We start from the raw sequence: 16068 nt of genomic DNA on the forward strand, positions 1-16068 counted from the left end.
GAGTTGGAGAAATAGCAGACTCTGCTAGTGTTTATCCATTTAGGAAATAGAGGATGTTTCGTTGATGAGAGCTGTGGTAATCCTAACTATTCCAAGCAGGTTACTGCAGAGAAAGTTCCCACAAAGGGTCCCAGAGAAAGAACTGGAGTCCCTGCGGTGCAATTTCAGCTCTAGATGCACCTAAGAAGTGAGAAGGGCAAACCAATAAAGAAGTCCAATCAATATTATCTTGAACAGGAAAGGCAAAACGTCAACAGACTATAGACTATTACCAAACCCGTATCTTACTGACAGCGTCTCATTTCCTACGCAGTTCTCTCAAATTGCCTCTTAAATTCCCTTGCTGAGCAGCAAATCCCGGCTGGTGGACTCCGGGATGTACAGATCTCCTAGCTACAGTAAACAGCCAAAAGGGTTGCTATTGGCAACCAAGAATGTATAGGCCAGGTAAAAAACTAGCAAGATGGCAAGCATGGGCATCCGCACATATGGCAAATTCGGGCGTCTGCCCGACCCTGGCCGCCCACTGCCCCCCCCCCCCCCCCCTGGCCGCGTGCCCGTGCGGCCAGCAGGAGGGGAGCAGCGCAGAGAAGAGAAAGAGCTATGGGCACAGTGGGGAAGGGCGGACATCTCCCCCCCCCCTCCCTCACCTTAGGGCTCTCCCTCCCTCGCTGTCCCCTCCGGAACGAAGTTTTGTGCAACGGCTGGGCAGCGGGCGGAACTCACCTCCGTCTCGCTCCAAGCGCTGGAAGTTCTGGTGCTGCTGGTCTGGACCAGACCAGACTAGTGGCAAATCCATCCGGCGCCTGAACGAGACAGAGGTAAGTTCCGCCCGCTGCCCAGCCGCTGCACAAAACTTTGTTCCGGAGGGGAGAGCGAGGGAGGGAGAGCCCTAAGGTGAGGGAAGGGGGGGAGACGTCCGCCCTTCCCCACTGTGCCCATAGCTCTCCCTCTTCTCTGCGCTGCTCCCCTCCTGCTAGGGGCACACCTGGCTACTTATTCTGGGGACATATACCCCTCTCCTGCCTACATATACTGGGCACATATACCTCTGGCTACATACACTGGGCACATATACCCCTGGCTACATATACTGGGCACATATACCCCTGGCTACATATACTGGGCACATATACCCCTGGCTACATATACTGGGCACATATACCCCTGGCTACATATACTGGGCACATATACCCCTGGCTACATATTGTGGGCACATATACCCCCGCCTACATATACTGGGCACATATACCCCCGACTACATATACTGGGCACATATACCCCCGACTACATATACTGGGCACATGTACACCTGCCTACATATACTGGGCACATATAACCCTGAGTACATATACTGGGGACATATACCCCTGACTACATGTACTGGGCACATATACCCCTGGCTACATATACTGGGCACATATACCCCTGGCTACATATACTGGGCACATATACCGCTGGCTACATATACTGGGCACATATACCCCTGGCTACATATACTGGGCACATATACCCCCGCCTACATATACTGGGCACATATACCCCCGCCTACATATACTGGGCACATTTACCCCCGACTACATATACTGGGCACATATAACCCTGACTATATATACTGGGGACATATACCCCTGACTACATATACTGGGGACATATACCCCTGACTACATATACTGGGCACATATACCCCTGGCTACATATACTGGGCACATATACCCCTGGCTACATATACTGGGCACATATACCCCTGGCTACATATACTGGGCACATATACCCCTGACTACATATACTGGGCACATATACCCATGGCTACATATACTGGGCACATATACCCTTGACTACATATACTGGGGTCATCTATACCCCTGGCTACATATACTGGGGACATATACCCCTGGCTACATATACTGGGGACATATACCCCTGACTACATATACTGGGCACATATACCTCTGGCTACATATACTGGGCACATATACCCCTGCCTACATATACTGGGCACATATATCCCTGCCTACATATACTGGGCACATATACCTCTGGCTACATATACTGGGCACATATACCCATGGCTACATATACTGGGGTCATCTATACCCCTGGCTACATATACTGGGGACATATACCCCTGGCTACATATACTGGGGACATATACCCCTGACTACATATACTGGGCACATATACCCCTGCCTACATATACTAGGCACATATACCCCTGCCTACATATACTGGGCACATATATCCCTGCCTACATATACTGGGCACATATACCTCTGGCTACATATACTGTGCACATATACCCCTGCCTACATATACTCCTGGCTACCTGTTCTGGGGACATCTCTACCCCTGGCTACCTGTTCTGGGGACATCTATACCGCTGGCCACTTATTCTGGGGACACCTATAGACCTGAGGCTACCTATTTTGGGGGAACCACTGCTGTCAGATTGAGTGTATTTTGGGGAACTGCTGCCAGGTGAGAGGTGTCTACCATATTAACCCCCTTGGCGGTATGAAAAATACCGCCAGGGGGCAGCGCAGCAGTTTTTTTTTTATTGTTTTTTCGAAATCATGTAGCGAGCCCAGGGCTCGCTACATGATAGCCGCTGCTCAGCGGCATCCTCCCAGCCCCGCCGATCGCCTCCGGCGATAGGCGATCAGGAAATCCCGTTCAAAGAACGGGATTTCCTGGAGGGCTTCCCCCGTCGCCATGGCGACGGGGCGGGATGACGTCACCGACGTTAGCGACGTCATTGGGAGACCCGATCCACCCCTTGGCGCTGCCTGGCACTGATTGGCCAGGCAGCGCAGGGGTCTGGGGGGGGGGGGGCCCGCGCCGCACCAGATAGCGGCGATCGGGCATGCGGCGGCGGCGATCAGGGTGCTGGCGCAGCTAGCAAAGTGCTAGCTGCGTCCAGCAAAAAAAAAATTATGAAAATCGGCCCAGCAGGGCCTGAGCGGCACCCTCCGGCGGCTTACCCCGTGTCACACACGGGGTTACCGCTAAGGAGGTTAAGGGGGCATTCTGCCTATTTATGTGAAATGCTGTCTATTTATGTGCCTCATGACTGCTGAATTTGTCTTGTTGAGGGCCTCATGGTTACTGAATTTGTCTTGTTGGGGGCCTCATGATTGCTGAGTTGGTCATATTGGGGGCCTCATGATTGCTGAATTTGTCTTGATGGGGGTCACATGATTGCTAACTGCAACACTATGGAAAAAGCTGAATCATCATATGAGACAATAGCATTAAACCTACTTTTTCAGCTTTTTAAAACTGAAAATGAAACTGGGAGGTTCTAAAAAAATGAACACATTTTTCTGGAGTCGGATGGATGAAATTGTTTATCTTCACAGTTTATTTTCAACTTGGATTTTCCATAATGTTCATGTATGAGTTAAAACGTTTGTATTTAGTTTAAATTGCTGTTGGCACTTTGCGATAGTAAAGTGACTTTTGGGTTGCAGTTTGGGCACTCGACCTTCAAAAGGTTCGCCACCACTGTCCTCCTAATCTAATGTCCTACCATTGCTAAGTTCATGTAAACTTGCCTCCACCCACGACCACACCCACATTGTGGTTCATGACCACACCCATTTGACGTAGCCTACACAACTCCACCCCAAAATTTTCTTCCTCCCCCCTTTTTGCCCCCCCCTGGAAAATTTTCTGCGGACGCCCATGATGGCAAGATACTTGATCAGTATACAGTGCTTCCCATAATTATTCATACCCCTGACAAATTTTTACTTCATTTTTTTGACGGGTAATGACATACTGTAGGTGTCTCCCAAAAGATAATAAGACGATGTACCAGAGGCATTATTGTGGAATTACATTTGAGCAAAAAGTGCCCAGTCCAAAATTATTCATACCCTTCACAAACTGTCACAGTCTGTGGGAAATCCAAAGTTCTATATCATTCCAAATAGCCCAAGCTGTTCTAAAGCATCCTAATTACCCTGATTAATTGGGAACAGCTATTCAATTAGCTCAACAGGTGAAAAACAGCAGCTCTCTGCAGAGGGTTTGTGGACTGTCATGGCTGAGACAAAGGAGCTCAGTGAGGACCTGTGGCTGCCCATTGTGGCTGCTCAGGAAAGGGCTACAAGGCCATTTCTAAATGTTTTCAAGTTCCAATGGCTACATTGTAAAGTATTATAAAAAAATACAAGATGTTCTGCACTGTGAGAAATCTCCGAGGACGTGGTTGGAAGCCAAAAGTGACACCTGTGCTTGCCAGAAGGATAGCGAGAGAGGTGAAAAGAATCCTAGGATCACCACTAAGGCTATCCTGGTGAATAAGGGCTCTGCTGGTGGCAATGTCTCAAGGCAGACAATCCAACGGACACTGCACACTGCTGGGTTCCCCGGATACAGACCAAGGAGGACGCCATTTCTCCAGATAAGGCACACAAAAGCTTGCTTGGACTTTGCAAATGCTCATGTGGACAACGAAGACTTCTGGTCTTCTGTGTTATGGTCAGATGAAAAAAGAAATTGAATTGTTTGGCCACAATGATGTTTCCTTCGTTTGGCGTAAAAAGGAGAAGCCTTCAACCCAAAGAACACCATCCCCCCTGTCAAACATATTGGTGGGAACCTAATGCTTTGGGGCTGTTTTACAGCCAATGGACCAGGGAACCTAATCACAGTAAACGGCACCATGAAAAAAGAGAAATACATGGGGATTCTCAATGACCACATCAGGCAGTCTGCAGAGAAACTTGGCCTTGGGCACTAGTGGACATTTCAGCATGACAATGACCCAAAACACACAGCAAAAGTGGTGAAGAAATGGTTAGCAGACAACAACATTATCGTTTTGGAGTGGCCCAGCCAGAGTCCTGACTTGAATCCAATTGAGAATCTGTGGAGGGAGCTAAAGATCAGGATGATGGCAAGAAGACCCTCCAACCTGAAAGATTTGGAGCTCATTGCTAAAGATGAATGGGCAGAAATACCTGTGGAGATATGAAAAAAAGCTAGTCTGCAATTATAGGAAGCATTTGATTGCTGTAATACGCTTTTCTATTGATTATTGATAATATGGAATAATTTTGGAATGGACACTTTTTGGTCAAATGTAAATAAAAGCTGAGATTCTTTTTTCCACAATAATGCCTCTTGTACATTGTCTTATTATCTTTTGGGAGACACCTGTCATTTCCCCTCAAAAAAGTATTTGCTGGTTGAAGAAAAGTAACTTTAAGTCAAAATTTGCCAGGGGTATGAATAATCATGGGCAGCACTGTATGTTATTATTGGGTCTCTGGAGCTTTCTAGGGGACAAACAACAGTCATATTTATATGTTCTATAGAAATCAGTTTTTCATTTAACCTCCTTGCCGGATATCCCGAGCTCAGCTCGGGGTAACCTGCGTAGGAGGATTTCTCAGGCCCCGCTGGGCCGATTTTCACAATTATTTTTTTCCTGCACGCAGCTAGCACTTTGCTAGCTGCGTGCAGTTTCTGATCGCCGCCGCTCCCTGCCGATTCGCTGCGCCGCCTCCCCCCCCCCCTCCAGACCCCTTGCGCAGCCTGGCCAATCAGTGCCAGGCAGCGCTGAGGGGTGGATCGGGATTCCCTCTGACGTCCATGACGTCGGTGACGTCATCCCGCCTGGTCGCCATGGCGACCGGGGAAGCCCAGCAGGAAATCCCGTTCTGAACGGGATTTCCTGCTTACTCTGATCGCCGAAGTGGATAGGGGGATGCCGCTTGTCAGCGGCTATCATGTAGCGAGCCCTGGGCTCGCTACATGATTTAAAAAAAAAAAAAAAAAATTAACACTTTAATAGACCAGCAATTTCAGTTAACCCCTCAACTGGCACTATTATTGCTCGACATAGATAAACTTCCAGTCCCAACGCAGCCTATAGTTTGTCATACGTTGCTAGCGGCTCTCTACTTGATAACTTCAAACTGGAAATCTAGTGAAGACTTTGACATTTCCTATCTATTGGCTCTAGTCAAGAAAAATATAAATATGGAGATCAAGATTAGGAATAGGCTTGCCATTAATAGTAAATACTTTATTCTGCCTAAAAAAATTGGACCTCTGCTTATACTGCTTACACAGCTTAACAACAAATAGGAAAAAAAAAAAAAGTGGGTCTAAACTACTATACCTCCTCATTTGGATACCTATCATAAGAGTATATCTGATGTTAACTATAACCACCTTGTTTAGTTATTGACAGTTTGTTTCCCCCTTACCCTAGAGAGTTTAAACCTTTTTCAGTGTTCATATTCAGCTACATATATGCTCATATTAGACGAGCTTCATTTATGAAGAGTTTTTCGAGAGGTTCCGAGTTACACCTCTCACCTGCCAACCTCTTATATGATACTCTCAGTCTTGATTGCAGTAACTGCTGTCCAGGGCTCCTCTCCTAGGCCCAACTGACAGGACAGCATTGGTTAGTTTTCCTTTTCTACCAATTATCTGTCAGCCTATAATAGGTTATGAGTGACAGTGATGGGTAGGATAATAATCCTCTGAATAGACTTAGTACTGATAAGCATTTAGACTTGGTTGGTCTGCCTTTACCTGTACAACAATCACATATTTTTTATATATTTTAATTGCAATGCTTTGTATGTTCTACACTTTCTGCTGTATCTGATGATCGGTTATTTTTGAATTGTTACCGCATTGTACTCTTTACCTTTTCAAAAATGCAATAAAATTGGATTATAATGAAAAAAAAAAAAAAAAGTGCTGCGCTGCCCCCTTGCCGTTACAATTCATAAACTGAAAAGAAGTAAACTTTTAAATACATTTGTACACATACATAAGAAGTGCATTTCTTCCCGGGTAAAATGAGCTAGAAATTATTTTTCTGCTATGTTGCTGTCACGTACAGTAGGTAGTAGCATTCTGACAGGACCGAGAGATTTTGGACTTGTCCATTTACTAATGGGGGATTCTCAGTTCTTCATTCTTTACAAAAGCACTCACTGGAAAAGACCTATACAAAGATGTCAGCCAGCCTCCCTACCCACACTTGCACAGTGTTTTGACAGTTGGACAGAGCAACTGCTACTCAGTAAGTGCTATTGAAAATAAAGAAAACCCTGAGAACCCCAATGAGGAGATGATCTGGTCTAAACCCTGTCAGTTCTGTCATCCTTTCACTATCTACTGTAAATGAGAGCAGGATAGGAGAAAGTAATTTATAACTCATTTTAGTCTGGGAGAAATGTACATTTTATGCATATACATACAAACAAATTGAAAATTTAAAGAAAAAAATCGCGATAGAGGTCCTTTAAGTGCTAAAACCTTGACAAACTTTATTTCAACATTCAAGAACATACAACAAACAATTTAAAAGAGGGACACAAGTAATGTAAATATTGGATATCACATAGAGAAGAGAGACACAGGACTCATTCGGTTGGAATCGGGATTCCGACTACAACTTGCTGGCCGCTGCGGGGGGTGGGGGGGGGTGGAGGGGAGGGGCACGGAGGGTTGGGGTTAACTTACCCTTGTAGCCACCTATATCCAATGCGCTCCACCTCGCCTTCCATCCCGTTCACTTCACTCCAGTACTTCCTCCTTTAAAGAGAATCTGTATTGTTAAAATCGCACAAAAGTAAACATACCAGTGCATTAGGGGACATCTCCTATTACCCTCTGACACAATTTCGCCGCTCCTCGCCGCATTAAAAGTGGTTAAAAACAGTTTGAAAAAGTTTGTTTATAAACAAACAAAATGGCCACCAAAACAGGAAGTAGGTTGATGTACTGTATGTCCACACATAGAAAATACATCCATACACAAGCAGGCTGTATACAGCCTTCTTTTTGAATCTCAAGAGATCATTTGTGTGTTTCTTTCCCCCTGTTCTCATGCACTGAAGTTTCAGGCTGCTTGTTTCTTCCTGCAAACAGCTTTGCCCTTGTCTGTAATTCTTCAGTATGTGAAAGCCCAGCCAGCTCAGAGGACGATTTATCCAGCTTATAAGAGAGAAGAGAGAAGCTGCTCTAATCCTAAATAACACACAGGCAGTGTGCATAGAGGGGCCTGGAAGGGGGAGTTCATAGCAGAACCACAACACTGAAGAACTTGGCAGCCTTCCAGACACAAGTCTGAAGACACTGACAAGTCTGACAGGGGAAAGATACATTGATTTATTACAGAGACAGTGATAGTATAAAGTGCTGCAGTAAGCCAGAACACATTAGAATAGCTTTTTGAACTTGTAGGATGATAAAAAACAGGATGCAATTTTTGTTACGGAGTCTCTTTAAACCCGGAAGCAGGAAGTATTGGGGAGATATGGAACGCGATGGAGTGGAATACAGAGCGCATTAGCTATAGGCGGCTACAAGGGGAAATTAAACACCCCCCCGCCCCTCTTCATGCCTAATATCACACACATAATATCAATACAGACCCCATGTGGGTAAGATAAATATGATATCTCAGAAATCTGCAGAGGGATGACCCCTATAAATTGCACTGATTATAAATACAAATTGACAACATTCTTATGCTTGTACAGGGCTGAGAACTATGTTCGACGTGCATTTTGTGAACTAAGTTCACTTCCTCAGGAGGAGTGTCTGGCCCCTGCTCGGGCATATACATAAACAAAATACCTGCATGATAAACAAAAACAAGAATCAGTATGTTCACAAGATCTTTCCAAAGGTGCATAAATCCCAAAAAGAAGAGGAAGGAAGCCATGGATGAGAGGGAGAGAGGGAAATGGAGGAAAATAGGGAGGGGTAAAGAAAGGGGAGAGAAGTGAGAGAGAATGAGAGAGAGTGAGAAAAAGAGAGAGAGAGAAGGAAAGAGAGCTGGGGGAGGGGAGGAGAGGGAGAGAGAAAGGGAGGGGATAACAGGAATTTTAGGGAAGGAGGAGAAATGGGAGATGGGAAGGAAGGAACTAGGAAAAGAAGAGGGGAGAAGGGGGGTTAATGGAAAAGGGGGAGGGGAGATGGGGAATAGGGAAAGGGGTAGGGGATAAAAGGGAGAAGGGAGGTTACCCGTCACCTGCAATTTAACATACCTAATCAGGAATTGGAGCCAAGTCCGTGGGTGATCACAGGGTTGAGGCAGGCAGCAAGTAAACAGAGTCCAGAAACAGGTCGGGTCAGGGCTGGCAGAGTCCAAGAAATGCAGCAGGCCGGGGTCAAATGCAAAAATTGGATCAGGATACAAGGTTCAGTGGGGAAACTCAAGTAGCTGAATTAAGACACCAGCCTGAGACCAATGATCCAAACCAGCATTACATGCCAGTGGCTTACTCCATGTATTCTCTTTCTTCCCTTCTACAGCTGGAGGACATCGGGGACGTGATTGAGAAGATCCGCATTGGGCATGACGACAAAGGCCTCAACTCCGGCTGGCATCTGGACAGAGTGGAGATCCGTCGTCTGTTACCCAATGGAAAGGTGCTTGTCATCGGTTCTCCTTTATTTTTCAGGCAATCATGATCAGGACTGTCAAACAACAACTTCTAATTCAGAAAAATGTATGTGAGGGAGGGGCTATGTCTGCTCACTGAGACAGACATCTCCAAGAACGGAGTTCAGAGATTTATTCAGACCACAGTCATTCATATGTGCCCATTGTCCTCGGTAGCGGTCCACTGCACCACCTGGGAATTACTATGTCTACATGGAGCAGCTGGTTATGAAAAGCGGTCACCTTACGAAGATTTCTTGTACTTTTATTGTGCCTCCTCGCATTAAAGCAAACCTGTCAGGAAGAAACGTTTAAAAGTTAGATACCTAAGTAATGAAAAGCCTAAGGATGGTCCAGAGGCTTCCTCGACCTTCATCGAGCCTACCACTGCTTCCCGGGACCATCTTCTTCTTCCTGGCCACGCTCTTGTCTGTGTACGAGTGTAGTCGTACTGCGCATGCGCAAATACAGTCCTCACATGCCCAGTAGGATGAAGCTGCTCATGCACAAGCAGCTTTCTTCTACTCGGTATGCATGGACCATACTCGCATATACTCGGTATGAGCGTACTTATATAGTAGCAGCCCCTGTGACCGAAATGGGGGCCCAGAGCTGTAAGGGGGCCCCTACTACTACTTCACTCCCTCCAGTAAAGGGGTACAGCCTTCAGATCAGGTGTTTTTGTGGCCATACATGTTATAGATATGAGGATTATGATGGCCACACTAGGTTTATGACCCTTACAAGATGCCCCCCCAGACTGTGAGGCTTAGCAAGGGGAGGCAAGGGAAGAGATGAAAGACATCCATGGCTACAATTACTAGGTAATGCCTAATGATGTTGATCCAGGGATTTTTTCCCTTTTGGGGCTAATTGGACCATGCCTTGTAAGGGTTTTTCGCCTTCCTCTGGATCAACAGGCATATATGAGGGAGCAGGATGGTGTTGTACTTTGTTCTCTGGTTGAACTCGATGGGCGTATGTATCCAAATAACGATGTAACATTGGGGGGCCCCATCAAAGTCTTGCTAGGGGGCCCCATGGTTTGTAGTTATGCCCCTGATGGAGAACCTCATAATCAGAATGGAGCGTTGCCCTGAGAAGCATATTGGGCAAGCCCTTGTACCTTAGACGGACTCGGTGCTGGATGAGGGGGAGGGGCTTGAGGAGGATCGGGGAAACCCTCTGGGCTATCCAGTGACTTCCTATTCCTGAAGTATCTCATTTTTATTTTATAACTTCCTCTCTGCTCTAAAAGATAAGCAACAACATAATATCCTTTACAGAAAAACATTTCTTTGTTACAGCCTACAGAACTCCTGCAATAAATCTGCAGTGTGTCTACTTCCTGCTTTCATGATAGCCGCCTTAGGGTTAACATCCTGTGTTTATAAATTAGCTGTTCTGCCCAGGCAGCCAGCTGAAACAGCTAAGGGATCAAATTACAGTTGTGATTAGTCACAGATGAGGTGGGATTAGACAGGCTAAACTCTCTAAATACATACAGGGTGCATCTCTCTCTGTTTTCCTTCAGTGATGTGCAAGAGTTCAGGTCCACTTTAATCCAGAATTTATTCATGCCATACACTGCAGTATTTATTAATAAATTAGTTCAATAAACACAGACTATTTGTAGGCGCAGTTTGTATCAGCTGCTATCGTAGCCGCAATTGGCGCTGTGGGGCGCCAAAACTTCAAATTACTGGTGACCTCCATTTTAGCCAAAGTTATGTAGAAGGACACCAATTCTTTAGATAATTGATGTGGTGTAAGTTGGCACTTTTGACCACTAGATGGTAGTGTTTTAGCTAAACACAAACTGCTGATCTTCTTCCCTGACTGTATCTTCCCTGACCCTGACTAATTATGTGACTAGAGGAATTTGGAAGCTAGGTCTCCTTGTATATGTTACGGCCAGAACCGAAGTTTAGCCACTTCGCATTGTGGCCGGTCAATGTGCGAAGTGGCCGCTGCGCTGCGGCCAATTTCCGAAATGAGCCAAATCCTGGCGGCTCCGATCATTTTCCCCGGCGCTGGCTCCACACACCTCCCCCCCCCAACCCCCTCCCTGCTATCGGCTTTCAGTCAGCCGGAGACACACAAGTGCCCCCCTTCCCCGAGTCGTTAGTGGCTGCAGGAAAGCAGAGCGGGGAGCGCTGCAGACATTGCTTCTGTCAGCACCTGCTCTGCAGGGACGAATGAATTCCTGCTTTCCTGCCTCTGCTTTCCTGCAGGCACGAATGACTCTGGGGGGACACATGTTTCCCCCGGCTGTCAGAAGCCAAAAAACAGGGAGGCAGGGGGCGGAGCCAGCGCCGGGGAAAAGGATAGGAGCCGCTAGGATTCGGCTCATTTCGGACATTGACCGCAGCGACGCGGCCACTTCGCACATTGACCGGCCAGAACCCGAAGTGGCCAGCCACAACGCGAAGTGGCCAAACTTCGGGTTCTGGCCGTAACATATACATAAAAAAAGACGTCTGGAAAAAATGAGGCAAGGAATTGCCACTAGTAAAATATTGCTAAACCCCTGTATTTTGATAGTAAAATATTGTTAATATTTACCGAAATTTTACAATGGCTAAACCTAAACCTACTTTCACACAGAACCCTCCACTACCAATGCCTAACCCTAACCCCCCCTGGTGGTGCCTAACCCTAAGACCCCCCCTCCCCCCAATGGCCCTTAAAGTGAACATCCGGACTAAAAAATCGACTCGGCAGCACTGAAAAGGCTTTGTGTTTCTTTAACAGTTTCACAGCATCAGAACTTTGTTTCTCTTATACAAGCCTCATTTTTAGCTGCACAGAAGAAAACGGCCCGGGCTTTTTTCCCCTGATGCTGTGCAAAGCATGATGGGATTTCTGATTTTGTTGTTCTCGTTCTGCTGTTTTGGTGCAGATTTTTTTTTTTTTACATTTTGAATTTGACATTTGAAGCCTAGCGTGTGCAGCTGGGAGGAGTAATCAGGACACAGGATAGTTGAAACTGTGTCTCATGCTCCTTGTCACCTCCTTTCAACCAAAAAGATGGCTGCCCCCATGACAAAGATGGCAGCCCCCATGAATCACAAACATTTGCCTGTTTTTTTAAAACAGGTAATATAATCTCTCACCCACCCTATCTATTCTAATTAACATAACTAATGTAACTTGATGACAGTATGTTTGTTTAGGCTGAAGTTCCCCTTTAACTTTACCACCCCCTTCTTAACCCCCCCCCCCCCCTGTCACAAAGCCTAGATATGCGGCAAAGAAGGTACATTTCGACGCCATTCACAATTCCACAAGCGCTCAGCACCCATGAATCTATCAGGCACTGAAATGTACCTTGTTTGCCGCTGATCGGGCGCCTCCAGGTCTGAAATTTACCTTCTTTGCCGCATATCGCAGCCATTATAAAAGCCGTGATTTGCGGCAAAGGAGGTAAATTTCAGTGCGTTATTTCCATAAGGGCTCCTGTGTCCTTTTTTCCTGATTTGGGGTGCTTTGGTTTCACTGCCTGCATCTTTTCGCTCTCTCCCCACATCTCTCACCAAGGTGTATGCTCTGTTCAGAACTCTGAATAAACTTCCACTAAGTTTTGCTACAATGTCCCGCAGGGTTCCCAGACTGTCACCTTCCCATGTGACCGCTGGCTGGCCAAGTCTGAAGATGACGGAGAGACGGTTAGGGAGCTGACGCCTTCCGATATCTTCACAGAGAAGCTGATGAAGGACGGTACTCTGAAACAGATAGAGATGGAAGTGGAAGACCCTCTGGAAAGTAAGGCTTGCGATATGTTATTGTCCTAACAATTTTATATGACCCTAAAAGAGACCCTACTCAGAAGCTGTCCTCTGCCAGGAAAGAGTTTAATGGCTGTAATTCCTTATCAATGAGGATTGCTATAGTCTAACTAGGTCTTGACTGGAGAGAAACTGTCACTTGTATTCTTAAAGGAATACTGTAGGGGGTTGGGGGAATAGGAGTTGAACTTACCCGAGCTTCTAATGGTCCCCCGCAGACATCCTGTGCCTGCGCAGCCACTCCCCAATGCTCCGGCCCCGCCTCCGGTTCACTTCTGGAATTTCAGACTTTAAGGTCTGAAAACCACTGCGCCTGCGTTGCCGTGTCCTCGCTCGCGCTGACCAGGAGCCTACTGTGCAGGCACAGACCATACTGGGCCTGCGCAATACGCTCCTGGTGACATTAGCGGGAGCGAGGACATAGCAACGCAAGCGCAGTGATTTTCCGGCTTTAAAGTCTGAAATTTCAGAAGTGAACCGGAGGCGGGGCCGGAGCATCGGTGAGTGGCTGCGCCAGCACAGGATGTCTGCGGGGGACCATTAGAAGCCCCGGGTAAGTTCAACTCAACCCCCCCCCCTCCCCCGATCCCCTACAGTATTCCTTTAGGGCGGAAATGAAGTGTCCTCAAAAAATAAGAGTGTCACTTACCTAAAGCTTCTGAAGCCATCCTGTACCCACGACATTTCAAAACGATCCTCCGTTCCCCCGCCACTGATCACTTTTTCTTCATTATTGGAAGACGACTTCTAAGTCAACGTCCACTGCGCCTTGGCCATGCATATCCTCGTACGCGTTTGCTTAGCCAGGAACATCACATGGGAGTATGAACGAGGAAGCGCAGGCGCAGTGCAATCTAACTGTGTGAAGGGAAAGTGAGCCTCGGCATGGGAATGGAGGATCGTATGGTAACTTCAGTTCCGCTTTAAATGTTAAGGGCTTGTTTCCACTGTTGCGACGCGATTTCGCCGGCATTCCGACGCTTGTAAAAACGCATGCGGATGCGTTTCCACATGCGTTTTTACCCGCGATTTCGCGTGCGATTTCGCATGGCAGGGTGCCATGCGAAATTAACCATGACACTGCCAGGGCAAAATAAAATTGAAAAAGGTGCAAAATCGCACGCGAAATCGCGGGTAAAAACGCATGTAACAAACGCATGCGTTTTTACTATTAAATACATAAGCGGCGATTCGCATGCATTCCACTCGCAGGCGAATTCGTTGGCTCTTTTGTGCGTTTTTTTACCGCTGAAAAAAACGCACCTCAACAACGCTACAGTGGAAACAGGCCCATCCACTTGCATTACATGTGCGAATCCGCATGCATTGGACGCATGCCAATTCGCGATAGTGGGAACGAGCCCTAACTCTTTCAGGCAGAAAAAGAAAAAAAGGAACACAGCCTGGTTATTTATATGCTCAGCACTGCACATTAACATGTTTATCTTATAATTTCATATGTCACATTGAGTATCATTTAAGCCCATTTTCATCTAGTAAGGATTTCTGAGCAGTGTTTCAGTTCAGGACTCATTAGCAGAAGTTTCTGCACAGTTAGACCCAGTGCCCCCCAAAAACCGCTAGCAGATCTGCAAAACGCTAGACGTTTTTGAAGAAGATTTTCAGAGGGATTCTAGGCATGTTTAGAGAGGTTTTCTAAACATGCCTAGCGTTTTTTGGAGCGTTTTTGTGTAGCAGATTTCATATATTGTTACAGTAAAGCTGTTACTGAACAGCTTCTGTAACAAAAACGCCTGGAAAACCGCTCTGATCTAGCGTTTTTCTAAGCGGTTTGAGCTTTTCCTATACTTTACATTGAGGCAGAAACGCTTCTGCAAACCGCAAAAATGCTGCAGGACCCACGTTTGCGGTTTGCTAAAAACCTCAAACCGCTAGTGTGCACCATCCCATTGCGATACATTAGCTAAGCGTTTTCACAGGCGGCAAAAACGCTTGGTGTGCACCAGCCCTGAGAGAATGTTTACTTAATTGTATCAAGTGAAGAATGTAAACACAAGATAAGGTTATCACCAGTTCGGATGCTGCTGCCCCTGCAGGAGAAAAAAATCAGTCCTGTGGTTTAACCCTTTGAATGCTGTTTTACTAAAGAAAAAAAAATTGTGTTAGTATATTATATGCTGTAAATAATCTTTTTGAGCAAAGAAGAAATGCTGGGTTTTATTCCGCTTTAAACCCGTTCGCACAAGTCGGACATGAATGAATAGCTAGAGCTATGCCGGTTTCTAAAACACACCAGCCCAGTTCTTACACAAAACGCAGGCTTTATTAGCGGCTGCAGAGCACTGAAAACATACGACTAGCAGGCAGCGCTCATTAGAAGTTCCTGAAAGCCCTTTCTTCCAGGAGTTGGCAGCGATGGCGCGGGCATTACGGATAATGGCGTCGGACAGTCACACGCCTCATTGATTCCGAGCAGCGGCCGGATGACACGCAGTCCCCCTTTTTAGAATAAATTGCGATTATAAGATCAGCCTGAGAGCTCATACATCTCAATCGCAGAGCGTGTCAGGAGGAATAGGACTGTAAATTACAGGCCCGGCAAGAGACGGGAGCATTCATCGCCTCCGCGCGGCTTTCTAATGCAAATGGAGCGCGGCTGACGGGGCGCCGCTGGAATTTACAAGAGCCGCACTTCTGGCTTTGTCCCCACCTGCCCGCCGCACCAGACTTGTCATCTGCCCGGGGTTTGGGGATCAGGATCACAGGGAAGGGGGGGGGGGGGGTCATGCTAATAGGCTGCATTCAGCCTTGTTAACCTTTGTCCCTGTTCAGTCTGCACCCTTCTACTCCCGAGACAAGGGCCGTGAAATTAAATAAAAGTGCTGGGCTTAT

The 16068-nt window shown here is 46.6% G+C and overlaps 1 protein-coding gene across 3 annotated transcripts in view; it reads left to right on the plus strand.

The window, feature by feature from the left end:
- LOXHD1 (lipoxygenase homology PLAT domains 1) overlaps window positions 1-16068 on the plus strand; it is a 275680-nt gene that overhangs the window by 198364 nt on the left and 61248 nt on the right. For all 3 annotated transcript variants that reach the window (XM_068251570.1, XM_068251579.1, XM_068251585.1), the window contains 2 exons: window positions 9298-9414; window positions 13030-13192. In XM_068251570.1, coding sequence (XP_068107671.1) covers window positions 9298-9414; window positions 13030-13192 — 280 coding nt within the window. The remainder of the gene's footprint in view (window positions 1-9297; window positions 9415-13029; window positions 13193-16068) is intronic.

This window comes from Hyperolius riggenbachi, chromosome 1 (genome assembly GCF_040937935.1).
Source record: "Hyperolius riggenbachi isolate aHypRig1 chromosome 1, aHypRig1.pri, whole genome shotgun sequence".
Taxonomy (NCBI): Eukaryota; Metazoa; Chordata; class Amphibia; order Anura; family Hyperoliidae; genus Hyperolius; species Hyperolius riggenbachi.